Consider the following 21,859-nt stretch of genomic DNA (forward strand, 5'->3'; position numbering starts at 1 on the left):
TTTATATGTTCATTGATTTACTCATCAGAAATACCTTTAAAAAAAAACACAAAGGGAGACTTTACACATGGACCTCACCTGATGGACTGCATTGGAATCAGATTGACTACATCTGTGGAAGTAATTCTTGGAGACGCTCAGTGTATCAACAGTCAAAACCAGACCAGGTGCTAACTGTGAAAAAAACCACCCATTATTCATGTGCAAGTTCAAATTGAAGCTGAAGACACTTAAAACAAGTCCATGAGAACCAAAATATGATATTGAATCTATCCTACCTGAATTTAAAAATGATCTTGGACTAGGTTTGAAGCATTGAACACCCATGATCGAAGATTAGGTGAGTTGTGGGGTGACATCAAGGATATCATCCAGGAAGAGAGCAAAAGGTCATTACAAATACAGAGGGGAGAGGAAAAAACCAAAGTAGATGTCACAAGAGATTCTGACAATTGCAGTAGAGCACTGAGAAGACAAAACAAAGGGATGAGATGCTGAGGTAAAAGGGCTGAACAGAAGATTCCAAAGGGCAGCTCAGGAAGACAAAGCAAAATATTATAACAACAGTCGGAGAGCTGGGATTGGAGAATCAAAAGGCAAGAGCTTGCTTGATTTTTCTCAAGCTGAAAAATCTGTAAAACAAATTCCAACCTTAAGTAGCAATACTGAGAGATGCAAAGGGCAAAATCTTGAATGATCCAGGAAGCATCAAAAGAAGATGGAAGGAATATAAAGAATCAAAAAAGTACCAAAATAATTGGCCAACAATGAAATATGACCAGTGAGCCAATTGGCAGCATCATGATGGATAGTGAAGAAACTGAGATTGTTAACAGCTTCCATTTGCTTGGCTCCACAACCAACACTCGTGATACCAGCATCCAGGAAATTAAAAGGTGAATTGCACTGAGAAAGTCTGCTGCCAGAGACCTCTCCAAGGTACTAAGGAGCAATGATGTCAATCTGAAGACTACGGTACACCTGATACAGGCCATGTTCCTTGCAATGACTTGCTGTGTGTCAGAGAGCTGGGCAATGACTAGGGATGATAGAGGAATTGTTGCCTTTGAGTTGTGATGCTGGAGAAGAGTATTGAATATACCATGGACTGCTAGGAGAACTAACAGGTTTGTCCTAGAGAGGGTGAAGCCAGGCTGCTCTTTGGAGGCAAGGACTCTGAAGCTTTACCTGATGTACTTTGGGCATGTTGCAAGAAGGGACTAGTCCTTGGAGAGGGACGTCATGCATGGGAAGTTGGAGGTAGAACACAAGAGAGGAAGTCCCTGAATGAGATGGATTGATTCAGTGACTGGGGTAACGGGGTTAGATGTGTTAGAGACAATAAGTTTGGCACAGGATAGAGCAGGGTATAGGGCTGTTGTACATAGGGCCGCCATGAGTCACAGGCGATTTGACAGCACATAACAACCACCACCACCACTATATGATGAAGAGCAAGGTAATGAAGGAAGACGTCGAAGTTACACGAAAAGCACTGGCAAAGACTAAGGCCTCAGGAATCAATAGGATACCAATTGACGTGTTTCAGCCAATAGATGCAGCCCTGAACGTGTTCACCAGTCTATGCTGGAAAACTTGTGTGACAGCTGCATGTCGATATGACTAGAAGAGATCCACAATTGTTACTGTTCCCAAGAAAGATGACCCAACAAAGTATAGAACGTTATTATTGAATTATTCACTAATATCATGTGCAAGAAAACATTCAAAAGTGGCTAGAATAATACATAGACAGAGACCGTCCAGAAGCTGGGTTTAGAAGAGTTTGTGACACCAGCAATGAAAACATTGCTGATGTTGGATGGATCCTGGCTGAAAGCAGAGAACACCAGAAGAATGCCTATTTGTGCTGTATTAACTAAGCAAAGGCATTTGACTGTGTGCAGCATAAAAAACTGTGGCCAACTGAAAATAATAGAAATCTCAGAACACTTAATTTTGCTCATGTGAAAGCTGTACCCAGACCAGGAATCTGTTGTCCAAACAGAGCAAGGGAACACTGCACGTTTTAAAATTAAAAAAGATCTACTCCAGGATTGTATCCACTTTCCATACCTACTCAATCTGCATGCTGAGCAAATTATTCGAGAAGCTGGACTCTATGAAGAATGTGGTGTGAGAATTAGATGAAGACTCACCAATAACCTTCAGTTTGCAGATGGCATAACCTTATCTGCTGAAAGTGAAGAAGACTTGAAGTGCTTGCTGCAGAAGGTCAATGACTATAGCCTTCAGTATGGATTTCATTTCAAAAAACCAAAAAATTCTTACCTCTAAACCGATAAGCTATATAATAATAAATGGAGAAAAAAAAATTGAAACTACAAATGGCTTCATCTTACTTGGATCCACACCACTGCCCTTGGTACCAGCAGTCAGGAAATCAGGAGATGTATTGCACTGGGAAAGTCAGGGACCTCGCCAGAGTTTTGAGGAGCAGTGACAGCAGTCTGGAGACCAAGGTGCACCTGATTCAGGCCACGGTATTTTCAGTCACTTGCTATATATCTGAGAGCTGGACAGTGCATAAGGTGAACAGAAGAAGGATCGATGCCTGTGAGTTGTCACGTTGGACAAGAGTGCTGAACGTCCCATGGACTAAAAAAGTGCCACCAGGATGCTCCTTAGAGGCCAAGACGGCAGAGCTTCATCTCACCTACTTTCAGACACGTTGCCGGGAAAGGCTATTCCTTGGAGAGAGACATCATGCTTGGAAAGGTGGAGGGTCAGAGAAAAAGAGGAAAACGCTCAACCAGACGGATTGGCACAGTGACTGCCGCAGTGGGCGCTAGTGCGTCAGGAAGTGTGAGGCTGGCACGGGACAGGACAAGGTTCAGGTCTGTGGTTCATAGGGTCGCTATGAGTAGAACTCAACAGCACCGAACAGTGACAACATTATGGTGATTCTGTAATAAATTTCTCATTCTTGAGGAAATGAATGAAAATTAGCCTTTCTTCCTGGTGACCCTGAGCTACGAGCCTTAATGTCACACAGGTTCGCTGTTCTTCTGTCGCTTGCTGAAAATCAGACCACATCTGACATTCCTCTCAGGTTTACCCTACGATTTCATGGGCTGGCTTTGTATTTGTTTCCTGGCATTTTCCACCTTTTTGTTTTGTTTTGTTTTCCTAAATTATTTCTTGTGAAAGAAAACAAATACTTATGAAAGGATGACCTTTATGGGAAAGACTGTTGCAGTCAGGGAAGAGGGATCATTGCCTAGGGGGAATGTGCAAACGTCTCACAGGGAAGGAAGAAGAGGGCTTCTCTCTACAGGACCAGAGTAAACGTGCTGCGGAGCACCAGTGTGAGGAGTGGGTCTCGGCATAGCGGGATCAGAGCATGTGGGCAGGAAATGGCTTTCCTGCGGCAGCTGATTGTTGCCAGGGGCCGTTCATAAGGTGCTGTGTTGCGGACCGAGGGTGAAGTATTTTTATAATATTAATAGTGAGACAGACGACCAAGAATGCGATTGAACAGAAAGCATAAAAAAACAGGGGGCCAGTAGTTCTCAACTGAAGACCCCCATTCCAGCTTCCCTGTATCTTTATTGAAAATTATCAGGAAGTAAATCACAAAGAGAATTCAATGGAAATGAAGCCAAACTCTTTCTGTTGAAAACCTTGCCCTTGACTCAGGAGGCAGGGGTCAGCAAATACAAGAACCTGGTAAACCATGAAGGATTACCTTAGTGCCTCAGGGTGAATTCCAGCTTGTACCTCACCTCCCCCACATCCTGATAGCATTCCGTTTATTACAAATAGTTCGCATTGGCTTCCCATAGGCCTGCTTTACACTGCAGCATCCCCTCAAGCTGGTTGGAGGGCCTCTGGGGACTCAGGGCCTCTGACATTTTACATTCTGGTCAAGTAAAGCTGGCAAGTGTTTAGTCCAGTTTGGTCAGTGGACACAGAGTTCAGCTGATCACTTATCAGGCCAGGCTAGTGAATCCGTAGCATCCATGCCTGGCCTTGTGGTGGGTGAACAGGGGCTCATGCTTGAGTTTTTCTAAGTCACATGGCCAAGGATGTTTCTCGTGGTAAGCTGTTCCCAGAAGCACACTGGGTGGGGTGATGGTTTACTCCCGGAGCACAGAGCTCAGACAGAAATCAACATTGTCAACCCTTAGCTTCCTCCTGCATTCCACCCCTCTTTGTCTTCTGTAGACTTTTTTTTTCTCCTGGCATCCTTTTTTCCTTGTTCCTGGGCCCTATTTTCTGTTTCAATCCCTTGAACTCAGAACCCACGGCCACTGAGTGATCTCTGGGTCACAATGACCCTATTCGATGGGGTAGAATTTCCCCCGGGGGTTTCCAGGTCTGTAAATCTGTATGAAAACTCATTTCCATATCTTTCTTACATGAAGCGGTTGGTGAATTCAAACCACCAGCCTTCCCATTAGAGTTCCCAACAGTTAACAATGGGTCTGCTTACCCCTCTGCACACGTCTTATTAATGTATGTTCTTATTTTCCTGGAATATTTCCAAAAGGGATTTACTAAGAAGGGCTGGAGGAGAAGCAAATCCTGAGTTCTTGTTTGTCTGATTAAAAAAAAAAAAAAGTTCTTCCTTTCACCAATTTCTAGTTTGACAGAGCACAGAGTCTTAGGGAGAAATTACTTCCTTTAAAATTCTGCAGATATTTCTCCATTGCATTTAGCTGCAAGAAGTCCAGTGTGTATGTGTGTGTGTGCGCACATGTGTGTAACAAGAGGGTCGTTTCCTCCTCAAATGCCCTGTATTTCCTTTTTCCACAAACAGGATCTCTTCTCACTAAATTTATTTGCAGCGAAAAAGAATTCATGTGCATCCAATCATGGGAAAATAGCACCAGATAAATAATTAAGTGCTTATTAGGGAATCTTGTTAAAACATAGTTAGAGTTGACACTTTCAAGAACGACAAAAGGGCTGTGGCGTTTTCGTCTCCGCCTTCAATGGGGGTGATCAACTTTCTCCCGAATGGAAGCTTAATGAGGGTCCATCGCTCGGTTCCTTGTCTCTTCTCAAAGCCCCCTTGATGAGAAACAGCTCTGTCGTTTGTAATTACATGTAGATTATTCTTTTTCTACATCCAAAATAGACTTTTCCTAAATAATACGGAGGAGATTAGCATATGCATTTGATTTCATTACTAAATTTTAATACCAAGTTGGCAATTTCTCCTGCTGATGAAATAGTGTTGATTACCCCTTCCCTCGGAGCCGCTGCCACGTCCGCCAGCTCGGTGTGGGCACCGGGAAGGCGGCCCTGCAGCTGTGGGTTGCAGATTCGCAGGACTTGGCTCATCCTCGCTGGAAGCCGTTCTCTGAGTCACTGGAAACTTCTCCATCCGGCTCCCCAACTCTCCAAGCTGTTCTTCTTTGACGCTTTCACTCAGGCTCACTGGAAGAAAGCCCAAGCGGTAAAGTTACAGAAGTACGACTTTCCACTGAAGCCCGGCCTGAGTCGGCCCACGGGCTCCACACCCACCCCGTCTGCTGTGGGGAAGCGCTGCACGTCAGCTCACTGTGTGGCCCTGTAGGACGTGAAGGTCTTGTCTCCCGAGTCGGAGCCCAGGGTGGAAGGAGTCTACCTGGACATCCAGCCTCGCTGGGTGAATTAACAAATTCTTTAAGAACCCGTGACACACCTGCGTGGCTGCGTGGCTTGCTGTAGGCTCTCGCTGACCCCACATGAGCGGGGTGGCCCAGCTCCCACAGGCCATCACGCCCGTCTTCTGAGGCACCCCCGGTGGCTTTGAACCCAGCTTCCAAACAGTTGACCCTGTTTGACTTCTCTGGTGGGAATTTTCATCTCCACCCAATAGGATGAAAGACAAACCAAACCCAAGCACCAGCCTCCGTGCTGTGGCCTCTGTCCTGACTCGGCCGCCTCTCCTCGGGCTGTGACTTGTTACAGGAGCAGACTGCCTCCCTGGCTGCCATGGGGCTCCCATGGTTTCGAACTGCTGACTTTTTGATTAGCAGTCCAGCCCCTTACACACTACCACACCAGGGTTCCTGAAGAGCTTCTCTAGTTGCCTAGTGATACAAAGCTGCACTGTGATCCCAAAGGCGCCCGATCGAATCTGCCCGCTGCTCTGTGGGAGAAGAATGGGCAGTCTCCTCCTGGGTGATTCAGAGCCTCTGAAATCCTGCTGAAGGGCCAACTATGATCTATTCTGACTCGATGGCACACCACGACAACAGTAGATCCCGTTGAAATGTGGCTTCTGATTCAGGGTTGTTGCTGTTATGTGCCGTTGAGTTCCCTGTGACTCACAGCCACTCTGTGTATGACAGCGCCGAAGCCTGCTCTGTCCTGAGCCAGTCTCACTGACTCCGACACACCTACCCTCAATGCCCCGGTTACATTATTAATCCATCTCATTCAGAGGCTTCCTCTCCTGCTCTGTCCCTCCACCCTTCCATGCTGTCCTTCTCCAAGGGTTGGTCCCTCCTGTCCCCGTGCCCAGAGTTTGTGAGAGAGAGCTTCAAAATCCTAGCTTCTAAGGAGAAACTTGGTTTAACCTTCTCCAAGATAGACTTTGGTGGTCCACAGTATGTTCAAGGCTCTTCTCCAGCACCACAACTCAAAGGCATCAATTTTCCTCTGTCATCCTTAGTCATTGTCCAACTCTCTGATGCATAGTGAGTAATTGTAAAGACCATGGACTGGGTCAGGGGCACCTTAGTCTCTAGACTGACATCGTTGCTTCTCGGTACTCTGGAGAGGTCCCTGACCTAATAGAATTCATCTTTTGATTTCCTGGCTGCTGGTGCCAAGAGTGTTGATTGTGGAGACGAGCAAGCTGAAATTGTTAACACTCTCACGCTCTTCTCCTCACAGTGCTGCCAATTCAGAGTAAGGGAGGAAAGCAGATTTGCAGCAGGCAGTAGAACCAGAGCAGCTCGGTTGGGAGCCCTGGTTAGAACCACTTGCCATCCAGCAACTGGTCACACACTTAAGCCCCGTGCCACCAGGGACTCCAATGGTTATGTAGATTTTAAGACAATATCATGTATGCTCTTCTGCTTGTAATTTCAACCCTTCTTTAAGTCACTTCATGTATACGTTACTCTGTTCCTCCTTCCGGCTTTGTCCAGTTCCCCTTCTTTGCTTATTTCTCTGCCATTTCTCAAACCCAGACCCTCATCAGCCAAGGCCTCACTGACCACAGGAGCTTGCTTTTCACCTGCCCAGACTTCACCCCCAGGCTCCCCGCCACACCACCTAGGTCACAGCTGGCCGATTTCTCTCCCTGTCTCCTACTCTGCTCACTGCCCTCAAGTCACTTCCGGCTTCCAGCCGCCCTGTTGGACAGACTAGAACTTCTCCATCCAGTTCGTGAGTCTGTCAGTCTTCACAGGAACAGACTTCCTTGTCTCTCTCACACAGAGCAACAGGTGGGTTTGAACTGCCCACCTTATGCTTCCTCCCCCAACGTCTCGTCCTCCTGGAGCACCTTCACAGGCAGCCCCTCCATGGCCTCCTGGTCACCAAGGCCACGAGGCCTGCTGTTCAGCCTTCCCCTTTCAGCATCTCTGGCAGCAGCAGCCCCGTGCCCCCCACATCCTCGGCCCCATGACCTTTGGTTAGTGTGTGTGTGTGTGAGCCTCTAGTGTCCTGGTTTGTATCGTGTGTGTGTGTGTGTGTGTGTGTGTGTGTGTGTGTGTGTCTAGTGTCCTGGTTTGTATCGTGTGTGTGTGTGTGCGCGCGCGCGCGCGCGCACGCGCGCACCTCTCTAGTTTCATGGTGAACTGTGTGTACACACCCCTGCAGGCCCGGGCACCGGGCCTTACACTCCCTCCCACTCCCCACACTGCTCTGTGCCTAGCGCTGCTTGCTGAATAAGCGTGTGGGAGAAGTTTATTCACTGTTCTCTTCTTTCTTTTGGGGCGTCACCTAAGCTTGGAGGTTAGCTGCCAGGATAATTCTGTGAACTGCCGAGACTTCTTAAAGGCCGTGGCCAGCGACAAACCAGCAAGGCCAGCAGAGCAGCGGGAGGAGAGGGCAGCCATCAACTTCGCGGGGCTCAGCCCGGAGGAGGTGCTCAGGAAGGTGCAGGAGGTGGTCAGCGCCTCCCGGGAGGCCCTGTGGGAGGTAAGGCCCCCCGCCCAGACACCCGGGACAGCAAAGTGGACGAGTTTGTTCCCCTTGGGACGATTGCTTAGAGGAGAGTTCATGTGTGCATGGGAGAACACAGGTGGGGCAGCCTCGAGTTGGACCCCCGAGCTTGGGCTCATGGTCAAAGACGCCCTCCTTCCTGTGGGCGAGGCTGCAAGGTTCGCTCTACCTGGAGGATCTAGGCGAGCTGGATCCAACAGGGCCTGCGATGCATCGCAGGGTGACTTCAGCTGCACATAGCCCATCGCCCTGTGAACTCGTCAGAGTGCTTCCTGAACCCCAAGTAAGAGTTGAGCACATGGGGAACTTGGTTTGAGGCTGGCAAAACCCCAAACCCCAGGCCCCCCGAGAGCCAGTCAGTTCCACCTGCCTGAGATTTCTGAGGTGATAAATCTTCAGGGAGAGACTGAGTCATCCTCCCCCACAGAGCAACCGTTAGATTTGAACCAGTAACTTGTGTATTAGCCACCCAACATTTAACCTCTACCAGGGCTCCTTAAAATTCTCAGCTGAGGCAGAAGAGGAAGATCTTAATCTTGATACAGACTTGATACAGATTTCCAAGTGCAAGAAAAATGAATGATTTTGTTTCGACAGATGGAAAAAAATGTGCTTTCTTTTTATAGCACATGTTTGCACTTTTTCAGCTTGACTGCTGTGTGGGCGAGTGCTGTCTGCCCCATTAGCATTCTTCCCCGGCCCCCACTCTGTACGGAGAGCCCGTGCCAGCTCTGGTCAATGGCCCAGAAAGGCCAGCGGCCTCAGTGTCCCAGCGTGGGCTTGGGTGACAGTGTCCAGTGGCCTGAGGGAGGCCGTATCTTCCTCCTGGGAAGCTGTGCATGGCCCCGGCCAGGTGCTGCCTCAGGGCCTGACTTCAGCGGGAAGGGGCTGGAGTGGAACAGTTCCAGGTTCCTTCTGCCTTTGAAACCTCCCTTCACCTCCGAACAGGAGGGTTTTCAGGGTGGGTGTGAGGCTCACGTCACAAGTTCACGATGGGCTTGTGCAGACAGGGCTTGACGCAGTGGCGCTCTCTGACTTCCTTGTGTCCAGCAAAGGGAGGCAGCAGTCCATCGGCCAGGCCACGGCCCTGCAACCAGTCCTAACTCAGAGTGGACCTACCCCACCACATTCCCAGGGGGGCAACCTGTCCCGAAGCCGGCCACCTCAGATTTCTCCCATGGAGCAGCTAGTGGGTTTGAACCACGGACCTTTTGGTGTGTAGATTGTTGCTTTAACTGCCTCACCACTGGAACTCCAGTGCAATGCAAAGCACTGCTGGGAGGTTGCTCCCCAGCACACCAGCTCTTAATATCAGCTCCTGCACACTAGCTCTTACACAACAGTGCTTACATGTCAGCTTTTACACACCAGCTCTTACCCATCAGCTCTTACACACCAGCTCTTAAATGTCAGATCTTACACGCCGGCTCTTACACTCCAGCACTTACACATCAGCTCTTACACACCAGCCCTTACATATCAGCTCTCACACACTAGTGCTTACACACCAGCACTTACATGTCAGCTCTTTTTATATAATATATAAATTGATTTTTTAATGCCACATATATATTTTTACAGCACATTCTTTCCACTTATTTTTTCCCAATTCATTCATTATTGCACATTTTCCTCCCTGTCCACCCCTCCCCCCAGTTCATTTTTCTCTTTGAAAAGAAAAAAAAATTCTTTCATTGTGATACAATAGCCCCCGAAGTCCACAGACCACTTTACTGTGTATTTCTTTTTCCAGAATCTTGTCATGAAAATAATACCTACTTCTATATTCCTTTTAAACATTCTCTTCCTCATCTGTACCAATGTAGTATACATTATTTATTCCCTCTTTCTCAGACTCCCTTCAGCCCTGATGTCAGTCCTGTTTTACAACAGTGGCACTATGCAGTATTTGTCCTTTTGTGACTGAGATACTTCACTCAGCATAATGTCCTCCAGGGTCACCTATTTTGAATAATATTGCATGAGTTCCTTGTTTTTCAATGCAGCGTAGTATTCCATTGTGTGAATATACCACAGTTTCTCTATCTATTTGTTTGTTGATGGGCACTTAGGTTGTTTCCAACTTCTTGCTATTGTGAACAAAGCTGCAATAAACTCTTACACACCAGTGCTTACATGCCAGCGCTCCATGCATACGTGCGTATGTGCATCAGCGAGTTCCCTGGGGGATGCGGACACTTAACAAACACTCAGAAAACCCACTGTTGTTGTTGTTGTTTGATGCCGTCGAGTCGTAGACGACTCATAGCGACCCTGTGAACAAACAGCCTGAGCACTGTTCGTACATAGAGTTTCCGGAGGCAAGCCATTTCGGAAGTGGATGCCGCTCCTGCTTCCAGGCTTGATTTAATCGGGGAGCTCCACCAAACACTGTCCACCATGAGTAACCATTATTACATTTGACACACCAGTGTCACAGTGTTCAGCATCACAGCAACCACGAGTTACCTCTGTACAGCAACGCACAGACCAGTGCTAGAAAACCAAAAGGTTGGTGGTTCAAATCCCCTCGGAGACTTCTTGGAAGAAGGGTCTGGTGATGAGCCTCTGCAGACCTGCCCTCTGACACCCAAGGCCTCACCCTGAGTCAGAATAGCCTCAAGGGCAAACGCACCAGTCAGGTCTCCCGATGCTGCGATAACTTGCCTTTACTCAGCTTGGAATTTGCAGCGGAGGCTGGGGAAGCCAGGAGGGGGTCCCAGGGCAGGGGGGGCGGTGGGCCCAATGGCAGCCCCTCGGGCTCAGGTGGCTTCACGTGTTTGACTTCGTTGCATCCAATTCCATTGAAGGTATATTTGGAAACATTCCCAGTGGCCCGTGCAACCATTTTTCTTCCTTCTCTTTTTAGGCCTTTGCTAAACTGGACAAAGAGGACACTGGATTTGTCAAGGCTGCAGACTTCGGACATGTTCTCAAGGATTTCTGTTACAAGCTCTCAGACAGCCAGTATCACTATTTTTTGAGAAAACTAAAAATTCATCTAACCCCCCACATAAATTGGAAATATTTTCTCCAGAACTTCAGCTCTTTCCTTGAAGAGGTAAGGAAACATGTAAGCTTCACCTTGTACAAAAACTGGATTACTTTTTTCCAAGTGGAGAATCAATTCAAGTGCGTCCTTTAATTTGGCAAATTAATTATTAGCTCATTCTAATTTTTTCAATTTTTTTTTCTTTTCTTCCCCACCCCCCCTTGTGTATCGTTGAATCAGATCTGACTGGTCCAGGAGGAGATTGCCCCTCCTTCTCCAGCACAGGATCTGGTGGATTCGAACCGTGCACCTTGAGGATTGTAGTGCAGCTTCTGGCCACTAGGCCATGAGAGCTCCCTTAATTAGCTCATTCTAAACGATGCATTCAGATCTGTTCTAGGGTTGGGGTGGGTAGTAGGTGAGCTGATGGCCCCTCACCAGCACAGCAAATGAGGAGTGTGTGTCCTTTTGGAGTAGACTATTAGAAGGTCATCATAGGTCCTGTATTTTAGTGGTAAGTCACTGTTTTGTTTTGTGGCGATGCTGAAGGAGTTGAGCTCTGGGGGCCTCGTACTAAGGAGCTGCCCTGCCAGCTGCAGGCACACAGTTCGAATCCACCAAACACTTCACAGGAGAAAGATGGACAATCTCCCCCCAAGAAATTTACAGCCTCTGAAAAGCTGCTGGAGGGTCAACTGTGAGTCAGATCCAAGTCAAGGGCACAACTCAGCAGGCCCTACCAGCTAAAGGAGTTTGGGTACTGGTGGTGTCCTGCCAGGCCGGCTTAGCTGTCCCCCAAGTCTTAGATTCCAGAATACGATCTGATGTTCAGAGAGGTGGTGCCCAGGGTGCCAGACCCTGAGGTGTGTTTGGGGTGCAAGGAGTGCAGAGCCTGGAGTGGAGGGAGAGGCAGAGAAAGTGGGCTTGGCAGCAGGAGCAGAGAAAGGTCCCGAGGAAGTCAGGGAGGACTTCCCGCAGGAGGGTGTGTGTCTCCTTCCATCCCACAGTCACTGTGACCACGCAAGCATTTATTCTTGGGTTGTTTCTCAGGGCTTTGAACTAGTTCACAGTAGTTCCATAACTGCTGTCAAAACAAGGGAGGAGGATATGCAACAACGAATGAAGGAAAGTCCAACTTTGTCTATAAACTTTTGTCAAAATCACAATTAAAAGAAAAAGAATTTCTTTAAAAAAACCAAACAACAAAACAAGGCATTACATCGCAACCAAATCTGTTAGCCGTGGTGCTTTGACCTGGGGAGGAGAGATACAGGGTCCCTGCTCCAAGACAGCGGCCGACGTGCAGCTTTGAGCGGGTGTCGCTCTCCAGGGTCCTGCCAGCTGTCCCTGCTCCAGCATCAGGCCCCTGAAACGCTTGGGAGGACGATGGTGACAGGGCTTCGGGATAGAATGTTATTAACAAAGACTCTGGAGTGATAAAGCGGGAACTCTCTCCTTCCGAACAGATGGACAGTTGTAAACCTCAGAGGTTCTCATGTTGCAGAGTCTGAAGCTTGATCAAGTTGGTGCTGTAGAGAGTGTTATCTTCTGCGCTTGTTTTCTTTCTTTCTCAGTAGTATATATTCAAGGTTTGTCCGTGTTCACACTGACTCCAGAACCAAAACCAGACTTGTTTCTGTCCAGTCCATTCTAACTCAGCTCCCCCCAGTAGGATGGAGTGGAGCAGCCCCACGGGGTCTCCCAGGCTGGAATTCTTTACTGAGCAGAACACCTCATCTTTCTCCTGTGGGGTGCTGGCGGGTGTGGGCTGCTGACTTCCAGCTGGCCACACAGCCTCCGTGCCACCGGCGATCCTCTCAGGGCCCCCCACTCCCCAGGGTGAATGAACTCTGGTAGGGGAGCAATGGGTGAGCCGTGCACAGTCACACTCGTGTGTGAGCTCCTGGCCCACCACAGCCCTGCTCACCCCTGTGGTCAGCCGGCCTTGACCTTCAGAGCCCCGTTCCCCCGTCGCGGTCAGCCAGCCTTGTCCATTTTACCAGTCAGATCTCTAGAAAGGTGAAAGAAAACCCTTTAAATATTCCAGACCATTCCGGCTCTGTTGCCAGTGTGTTTTCCAAGTGCATGCCAGTCTGTGGTTGGTCTTGAACTTACAAACATCTCCTCCTGGTCTGTGACTTTGCTGTGGTGGCATTCACAGTTTTTCATGCTTCTGCATTTTCTGATCTTAAAAAAGACTGCATCTTCATTGTGGGCAGTTTGGAACGTTCAGGAAAGGACAACCTCAAAGTATGATCTCAACCCCGAGATCAGAGCTGCCTTTCAGATCTAGATGACACAGGCTGAGTCCAAGAGGTCAGGTGAGGGCCACGCCTCCCAGCAAGGAGAGGTGAACAAGGAGCGTTCACCTGAACGCCTGGGTCTTTAGCTACAACCCCACGGCCTTGTCTCCTCGTCACAGTGCATTTGTCACACACCACAGAGAACACTGCATCTCCAGCGTCGGTGTCTTGGAACAGGACACCACAGTAGAACCTGGGCTTTGGGTGGTGGTGGTTTTTTTCAGTCAACATTCATTTCAGCCGTTTCTTATAAAGGTTTTGCCAACGTCAATTCAAATGTCTATGTATTGTCAACTCCCTTCATTTTAAGAATTTTCTTTTTCCTCTGCTCCTAGTTTTTGTTAATGTGATCCTCTCTGCAGTGAACCCTTTACTGGTAAATCTCTGTTCACATTTTTCATTCTCTGTTTGAGATAAACCCCCAGAACGAGAACCCCCACCATCAAATTGGTCATGACTCACGTGGCCCTGCAGGACAGTGTGAAATGCCCAGTAGGGTCCCAATGCCAAGCATCTTCATAGAAGTAGAAGGTTTATCTCTCTGCAGAAGAGTGCAGGCTAGGGAGCTCTGGTGGCCTAGTGGCAAGAAGCTGCACTGCAATCCCAGAGGTACATGGTTCAAATCCACCAGATGCTCTGCTGGAGAAGGAGGGGCAATCTTCTCCTGTACCAGTCAGATCCGATTTGACAGAGCACACACACACAATAATAAAGTAAAATAGAGTGCAGGATATGAACCACCGACCTTTATGTTAGTAGCTCAGTGCTATCCTTAATCTACTGCGCCACAGACTCCTTTTCTTTAGAATCAAGAGCAAGAAATCTATAATCAGGGCCCAAGGAATGCAGTGCTTCTGTTGATCTTGAAAACAGCCTCTCATATTGTGGGTTTTTAAAGCATTTTTCAACTGGATTGAATCCTGTGAAATTACTGTTTTTAAGCCAGAAATGATGGACAGTTGATCATCTCGTGTGCTCGATGCATGTACTTTGTACGAGTTTTGGATGCCCATTGCACGTGGTTTGGAGAATCCAAATGCTGATGCTGAAAACCCTCACCTGTACCCTCACACAACTGGTGTTAACGTCTGTAACCCCTCCATCCAGCCCCGCTTTCTGTACAGATGAGCTTTGGGGGAGGTCAAGGACAGGCTGCATCTGCTGTTGGTTTAAAGGTGGTCGCAGGTGGGCAGGCTCTTGGTGGTCTCTTTTTGAGTGAGCGTGTTTTAGCTGTAGGGCAGGACACATGCCCGCTATAACGAAAGTCCGATTGTTGCCAACTTTAAAAAGCATGGACCCCTCGGCCTCACGCGGCTGCCTCTCACGGCTGCCCCATCGCTTCAGCTGCGTGCTCCCTGTGTCTGAGGACCATGTCTGTCTCCCTTTCGTGGGCATCAGCTGTCAGCACAGGTGTGTGCAGGAGGGCTGGCTTATCCTCCAGCCCCCAGCTCCTTCCTCCTCCGAGATTCCCCCAGTCTTCTGCACGCCACCTCCACTCCCAGGGCTGCATGTACCTTGGCCTTCATTTTCCTCTACAGAGCATAAGTTCTCCTGTGTGTGTTCTGCTAATGGAAGCATCTGCTCTCTCCATCAGCAGAGGGCCCTGTGGCCCTCTGCAGACCAGATGCTGGGCTGGGTGCCGGGTTTATCCTCTGCCTTCTAGAAGCTTCTCTTCTCATGAGGAAAGATGGAAAAATGACAAGTAAATGTGTGGTCTGGTTCAGGTTTGCTCCAGCTTGGCGGGGCCTTGATTCTCAGCACTTTTGTAGTTATGATGTGACTTAGTTATTAGGTAATGACACGTTTGTCCCCATGATGAGATCGGATGTGATCAGCCAATCAGTGGTCAGGGGAGTTTCCTTGGGGTGTGGCCTGCATCCAGTACACGTAAGAATGTTTTAGAAAAGTTTGATTTTTTTGCTCTGGAGATGGAACCGGCTTCTACTCTTCTCACCTTTGGTTCTTGGGATTCATCAGTCTCACAACGAAAAGCCAATCTTAGCGGCCTCAGCTTCTGCAGCCCAGGAGATCCTGGCCTGCTGCTCATCTGACCTGCTGGCCGTGAGTTCGTGAATGCCACGGAGTCAGGAGGAGCCTCCAGCCTGACTTCTGACTTAAGGTCCTTGTGAAGCATGTCCTCACTTCCTGGACATCAGTCTGCGCACGCGCGCGTGTATGTGGGGGGTGTCTTTCTCCTCCTCAGGAATGCTTTATTTTACGCCTTTTCATTTTCTATCACTTGACAGATACCACAATTTTTTTTATAACTAATTGAAGGTTCGTGACAACTCTGCACTGAACAAGTCTATCACTACCATCTTCCCAGCAGTCTGTGCTCACTCAGTGTCTCTGTGTCACATTTCAGTCATTGTGACTATATTTCAAACATTTTCATAATGGTGCCACACACTTAATACACCGAAGTATATTATCAACGTAGTTCTTGTGTGTACTGGGAAACCGAAAATGGAGTAACTTGCATGATTGCGATTTTGCTTTCTCATCCTGTTTTCTGTTGTTGGGCATGTAGGATTTCCAGTGTTCTGCATAATGACATTGTTGTTGTTGTTGGCCAAGTAGACTCAGGGTAGAACTGCCCGATGGCATTTTCTAGGCGGCTGTCATTATGAACACCAATGTCCAGGTCTTTGTCCAGTGGGGACACTGAGAGATTAGAGGTTGGCACCCACTCAGCAGTCCCCCTGGACACAGACTGGACAGCCTGTCCCCTAGGTGACCCACAGGGAAGTTCTGCCCCCTCCTGTGGGGTCACTGTGGGTTGAAAATAGATTTTGTGTCACTTAACAACAACCTGATGGCCTGGGGTACGTCCTGCTGGGGCTCTAACGCTAGAGCCCTTTGTTGTCATTGTTGTGTCCCGTCAAGCCTGCATACAACACCACTGAACCCGGCAAACTCCTGCCAGATCCTGTGCCACCCTCCCACCTCTGCTGCGTCACCCAGTCGCTGTGCCAACCCCTCCCCTGGAGGGTCTTCTTCACTGACCCTCTCCTTTACCAAGCGTGGTGTCTGCCGTCAGCTGTGACCCGTCCAGAGCCTGTCCAAAGTGCATGAGTGAAGTCTCGCCATCCTTGCCTCCAAGCCCTCCCTCTGCGCTCCTTCCAAGGCAGCTTTCTTTATTCTTCGGTAGTCCGTGTTCTATTCCGGGTTCTTCTCCAACACCACGATCCAAAGATGAGCCCTCCTCAGCCTTTCCTAGCCACTGTGCAACTTCCATGTGCACACAAAGCTCATGATAAGACCATGACTTGAGTCAGGCACGCCTTAGTCTCCAATGTGAATATTCCAAACAGAGGTCAACATGAGAGAGGCCTGTCTCTAGGAGGACACGTTGAGCGAGGGAGGGGCTCTGGGAGCATCAGAAGGGCTGGGGAGGGGGGTGGGGAGGTGAGTGAGACCCTGGTGCAGGTGACTCAGCACCTCAGTGGTGAGCGGACAGGATGTGGGCAGGGGAGTGCTGTCATCTCACCTGTGGCAGGGTGAGAGGTCACAGCAGCGGGGCGGCCTCAGCTGGGACTCAAGTGGCTGGGTGTGTGCACAGGAGGAGCACTTCTCTGAAGGCTGGGAGGAGGCACAGCCGCTGGGGGAGGTGCACCCACCGCAGCGTCCACTGCCAGCTCTCCTCTTTGTTGCTAGAAGGGAATGGAAGGAAGGACTCATCAGTGCATCATCCTGGAGCGTTAGATAAACCAGTCATCTGCCCCTCGAGGGAACGCACAGGAGGCGGGTCATTCAAAGCAGATTTACCAGATGTAATTAAGGCCGCCACACCTCCACTAGCAGGGAAGGTTACCATGCGCACAATCTCTCTCCAAACTGAAGCCCCGGGGAGCAGAAACCCAGAGTGACCGGGGTTTGAGGAGAAGCCTCCCAGCGCGTCCCCGCCAATCACATGGGACAGGAACGTGGGGCAGTGAGTCCACATTAGTGAGGAAAGCGGGTGGGGTGAAGACGTCATCAGTGTCACTGACTCGGACACACGACAGCTGTTGAGCTGGGGTGCGCTGGGCTGTGTGTGTTCTCACAACAGGAAATAAATCACAGCCTTACAAAGGCGCTCAGACGGTGGAGAGGGCCAGCCCCGCCCACTCTGGTCTGTGTCTGGTGGCCACCAAGTGTGTCCTCCTCGGGAACTTCCGCTGATCCTGTGACTCGTGTCCCTGCCACAGGTGACATGAGTGTGACAGGGGAAAGCCGGCTCTTTTGGGGAACCTACGCGGCGATGTTTTCATGTCTCCTTGTTCCTCCAGCTGCTACACCCAGCCCAGATGAAGGCATGGAATGGGGCCAGTGGGGGCTCGGTGGAAGGATGCTCACCTTCCATGCAGGAGACCCGGGTTAGAATCCCAGCCAAGGCACCTCCTGTGCAGCGACCACCCCGCCATCAGTGGAGGGGGCCATTGGTTGCAGCTGTGACACTGAGTGGCTTTCACTGGAGCAGCCAAAATAAGAGAGACAAGGAAGAAAGGCCTGGTGATTTACTTCCGAAAACCACCCCAGGAAAACTCCTTGCTGCTAGTCAGAACCAGCCCACAGCTGACCCTCCACCCGCGGTCAACCCTCCACCCATGGAGGACCCTCTACTGGGTTTCTGAGCCTGTTTCTCACATGGGATGAGATCATCTTTTCTCCCTCAGAGCCACTTCTTGTTACCATGTGCCATCGAGTGGGAGTAGACACGTAGCTGACCCAGTTTTGCAAAGACAAAAATCACACATAAGGAGGTTGTCCATCCTTCTGCAGAGCAGCTAATGGATTCAAACTGCACGCCTTTGGGATTGCAGTGCAGCTCCTTACCTCTAGGCCACCAGTGCTCGCATGAGAGCCACTGGTAGATGTGAACCAATGGAAAGGCGTGGGCGTGGCCAGGCAGCACAGGGAACTGGGACCCCAGCACAGGGCAGGGAATTTAGCCAGTGCACTTGGGGCCACCTCGTCTTGACTTCAAGTGAGGACGCTGACCCATGTGGCCAAAGGGGGCACGAGATGTGAGGCTGCAGTGACACAAGGAGGCCTGGGTCCAGGGCACATGGCCGAGGACGAGCACTGAAGGGGAGCCCAGGCCACACGGCCGAGGGAGAGGGGGGTGCCCGGGGCACGCGGCCGTGGGTGAGCACCGAAAGCACACCCAGCGCACGTGGCCGTGGGCGAACACTGGAGGGGAGCCCGGCGCACGTGGCCAAGGGCGGGTATTGAGGACGAACCCAGGGCACATGGCCGAGGGTGAGGTGCACCCAGCGCACTAGGGCCAGGGCGACCACTGAAGGGGCACCCGGGGCATGCAGCCCAGGGTGACTGCCGAGTGCTCTGGTGCCTTTTCCAGGAGGTGCTCATGACCAGTGCAAACGCTGTGCGAATCTGTCCTCTGCAAACGCCTCCTCTTCACGCCTGGGAAAGGCGTCTCACGTTCCACATGCTGTGTGTAAAACAGGGAGGATCACCTTGTTAGAAATCGGTTCCTGTTTAACATTTCTTCTCAGCCTTAAAGTGCAATTGCAGTATCTTCCGTGATGTAAAAATAGTGTTCAGAGCATAAATAGATTTTTTTTTAAAAAAAGACATAGTAGTAAACCCATGTAAAACTTCCTCTCTACTCTCTTGCCATGGAGATACTGGGGCTTTTTACCTAAGCACACCCAAGCTCAGTGCAGGGTAAATGCTGTGTTATGTTCTCGTGGTGAGAGCCGGTGAGCGCCCGTCTCACCTGGTTTGTGACGGCAGATCCGGTGATGTGTAAATAACACCAAGATGATGATTTTCTTTCAGGGCGAGTATTTAAGACGGTCGTTTTCAATTGGAGCAGAGTTCATAGAGAGCATTGAAGCATTTGTTGTCTTTACGATCATATCAATCCTAATCGCCACCAGTGCTGTAAATATAATGGTGTACGTTCCGTGGACAGGAGCGAGAACAAGCAGGAGAGGTCTCTGTGACGTGGACTGAAGAGGGTCAATTGTTAGACCTGTCATAACCACTAAGAGACTCAGGGCAGGAAAGACCAACTCCTCTCCTTTCTCCTAAATTCCACTCAATTTCCACTTGCAACGAACTGAAAGGAGACAGGTTGACATGAGGCAGCAACAGTGGGCTCCAACATAGCAAAGATGCATCAGCCTGTGATAAGTGGGGCCAGACTGGGCAGTGCGGACCCTCCCGCCTGCCATGGGAGCAGGAGCAGGGTTCAGGGCATGCGGGAAGACAGGCCAGTGTGGGGTGGATGAGATAGGATAGGAAGACACTCGATGAGATAGATTGACTCTGACTCGGGGAATGAAGGTAGGTGTGTCAGAGACAATAAGGTTGGCACAGGCTAGACCAGGGTTTAGGTCTCTTGTACATAAGGTTGCTATGAGTCACAGGCAACTTGATAGTGCATAACAACAACAACAACAACAATAACATTGCATGTACAAAAGACAGAAGTATATTGTCCACATAGATTCAGACCTCCAGAATCATGAATCCCCGCCCCTTAGTCTTCCCACTGAGGCCGAAGCTGAGGGGGAAAGAGGCCATGCCTCTCTGCATCACATGTCACGAATGCTGTGTTCTTTATGAACCGTGGGCTTGTGGCAACTCAACGTGGAACAGTGTCATTTTTCAAACAATATATGCACATTGTCACATGTGGGTCATCCTCGGAGTACTCCAAGCTTTTTTCAGAACTGCCAGAAGTGCAGGCTGGTTCAGAAAAGGCTGTGGTGCTACGGATATTGTAGCTAATATTAGATGGGTGTTGGCAGGAAATACCAGAGGAATGTCTATCTGTGTTTCATGGACTCTGCAAAGGTGTTTGACCGTGTGGATCACAACAAGCTGTGGCTGACTCTGAGAAGAATGGGAATCCCAGAGCATTTGATCGTGCTTATGTGAAACCTATACTTGGACCTGGAGGCAGTCATCAGAACAGAGCAAGGAAACACCGCATGGTTCAAAATTGGGAAGGATGTACACCAGGGATGTGTCCTGTCTCCATACCTTTTCAACCTGTATGTAGAACAGATTATCCGAGAAGCTGGGCTCTATGAGGAGAAATGTGGCATCAGGATTGGAGGTAGACTCATCAACAGTCTGCATTATGCAGATGACACAACCCTGTTTGTTGAAACTGGGGAGGACCTCAAGCACTTGCTGCAGAAAGTCAAGGACTGCAGCCTTCAGTATGGATTGAAGCTCAATATCAAGAAAACAAAGATTCTCACCACTGGGCCAATTGGCAGCATCATGATAGATGGTGAAGAGATTGAGATTGTTGACAGCTTTAGTTTGCTTGTCTCCACAATCAACACTCTTGGCACCAGCAGCCAGGAAATTAAAAGACATATTGCATTGGGGAAAGTCTGTTATCAGAGACCTCTCCAAAGTACTGAAGAGCAGTGATGTCAGTCTGGAGACCAAGGTGCACTTGATATAGGCCATGGTCTTTGTAATCACTTGGTATGCATCAGAGAGCTGGACAATGACTAGAGATGATTGATGCCTTTGAGCGTTGGAGAAGAGTGTTGAATATACCATGGACTGCTAAGAGAACAAACATGTTCTTCCTGGGGAGAGTGATACCAGGTTGCTCCTTGAAGACAAGGATTCTCAAGCTTCAGCTGACATACCTGGGACATGTTGCAAGGAGGGACCAGTCCTTGGAGAGGGACATCATGCTTGGAAGGGTGGAGGGACAGTGCAGGAGAGGAAGACCCTCAATGAGATGGATTGACTTAGTCACTGGGGTAATGCGGGTAGGTGTGTCAGAGACAATAAGGTTGGCACAGGATAGAGCAGGGTTTAGGGCTGTTGTACACAGGGTTGCTATGAGTTGCAGGTGACTTGACAGCACATAACAACACAACAACAACAACATGCATGTACAAAGGACTGGAGTATATTGTCCACAAAGATTCAGACCTCCAGAATCAAGAATGTCCCTGCATTATTGGAAGCCCTTCATTGGTGGTACCTGGTGTTGGCCACCCGCAGTCACCACCCAGGGCCAGGGAGAGAGAGAGGTGCTCAGGGCTGCTTCACAGAAGAGACCTCGGGGGTTTGTGAAGGTGCATCCAGGCGGCACCTTAGAGGCAAGGACAGTAAAGTTCTGTCACTTACCCTTTGGGCATGTTGGTAGGAAGGGCTAGTCCCCAGAAAAGGACATCATTTGTGGGAAGGTGGAGGGTCAGCAAAAGAGACAAAGACTCTGAACAAGATGCATGGACGTGGCGACTGCAGCAAGGGGCTGGAGCCTGTCAGAGATGCTGAGGGTGGCACAGGCCCTGTGGCCGTGGTCGGCTCGGTGGCACCTTCTACCACCACCACCCTGCACCCCAGGTGTTTGTTCTACTACTGTTTATGTTTCTTTTTTCATGAATATATTATTATTATTATTATTATTATTAATGAAAATTTACAGAGACTTTGGATTTCC

The 21,859-nt window shown here is 49.4% G+C and overlaps 1 protein-coding gene across 1 annotated transcript in view; it reads left to right on the plus strand.

Annotated features, from left to right (window-relative positions):
* Positions 1-21,859, plus strand: part of EFCAB6 (EF-hand calcium binding domain 6) — a 415,417-nt gene that overhangs the window by 345,677 nt on the left and 47,881 nt on the right. Inside the window, exons 23-24 of the mRNA XM_006890171.1 lie at positions 7,914-8,106; positions 11,000-11,191. Coding sequence (XP_006890233.1) covers positions 7,914-8,106; positions 11,000-11,191 — 385 coding nt within the window. The remainder of the gene's footprint in view (positions 1-7,913; positions 8,107-10,999; positions 11,192-21,859) is intronic.

Source organism: Elephantulus edwardii, unplaced genomic scaffold (genome assembly GCF_000299155.1).
Source record: "Elephantulus edwardii isolate Elephantulus edwardi_28Jun2011 unplaced genomic scaffold, EleEdw1.0 scaffold00086, whole genome shotgun sequence".
NCBI lineage: Eukaryota > Metazoa > Chordata > Mammalia > Macroscelidea > Macroscelididae > Elephantulus > Elephantulus edwardii.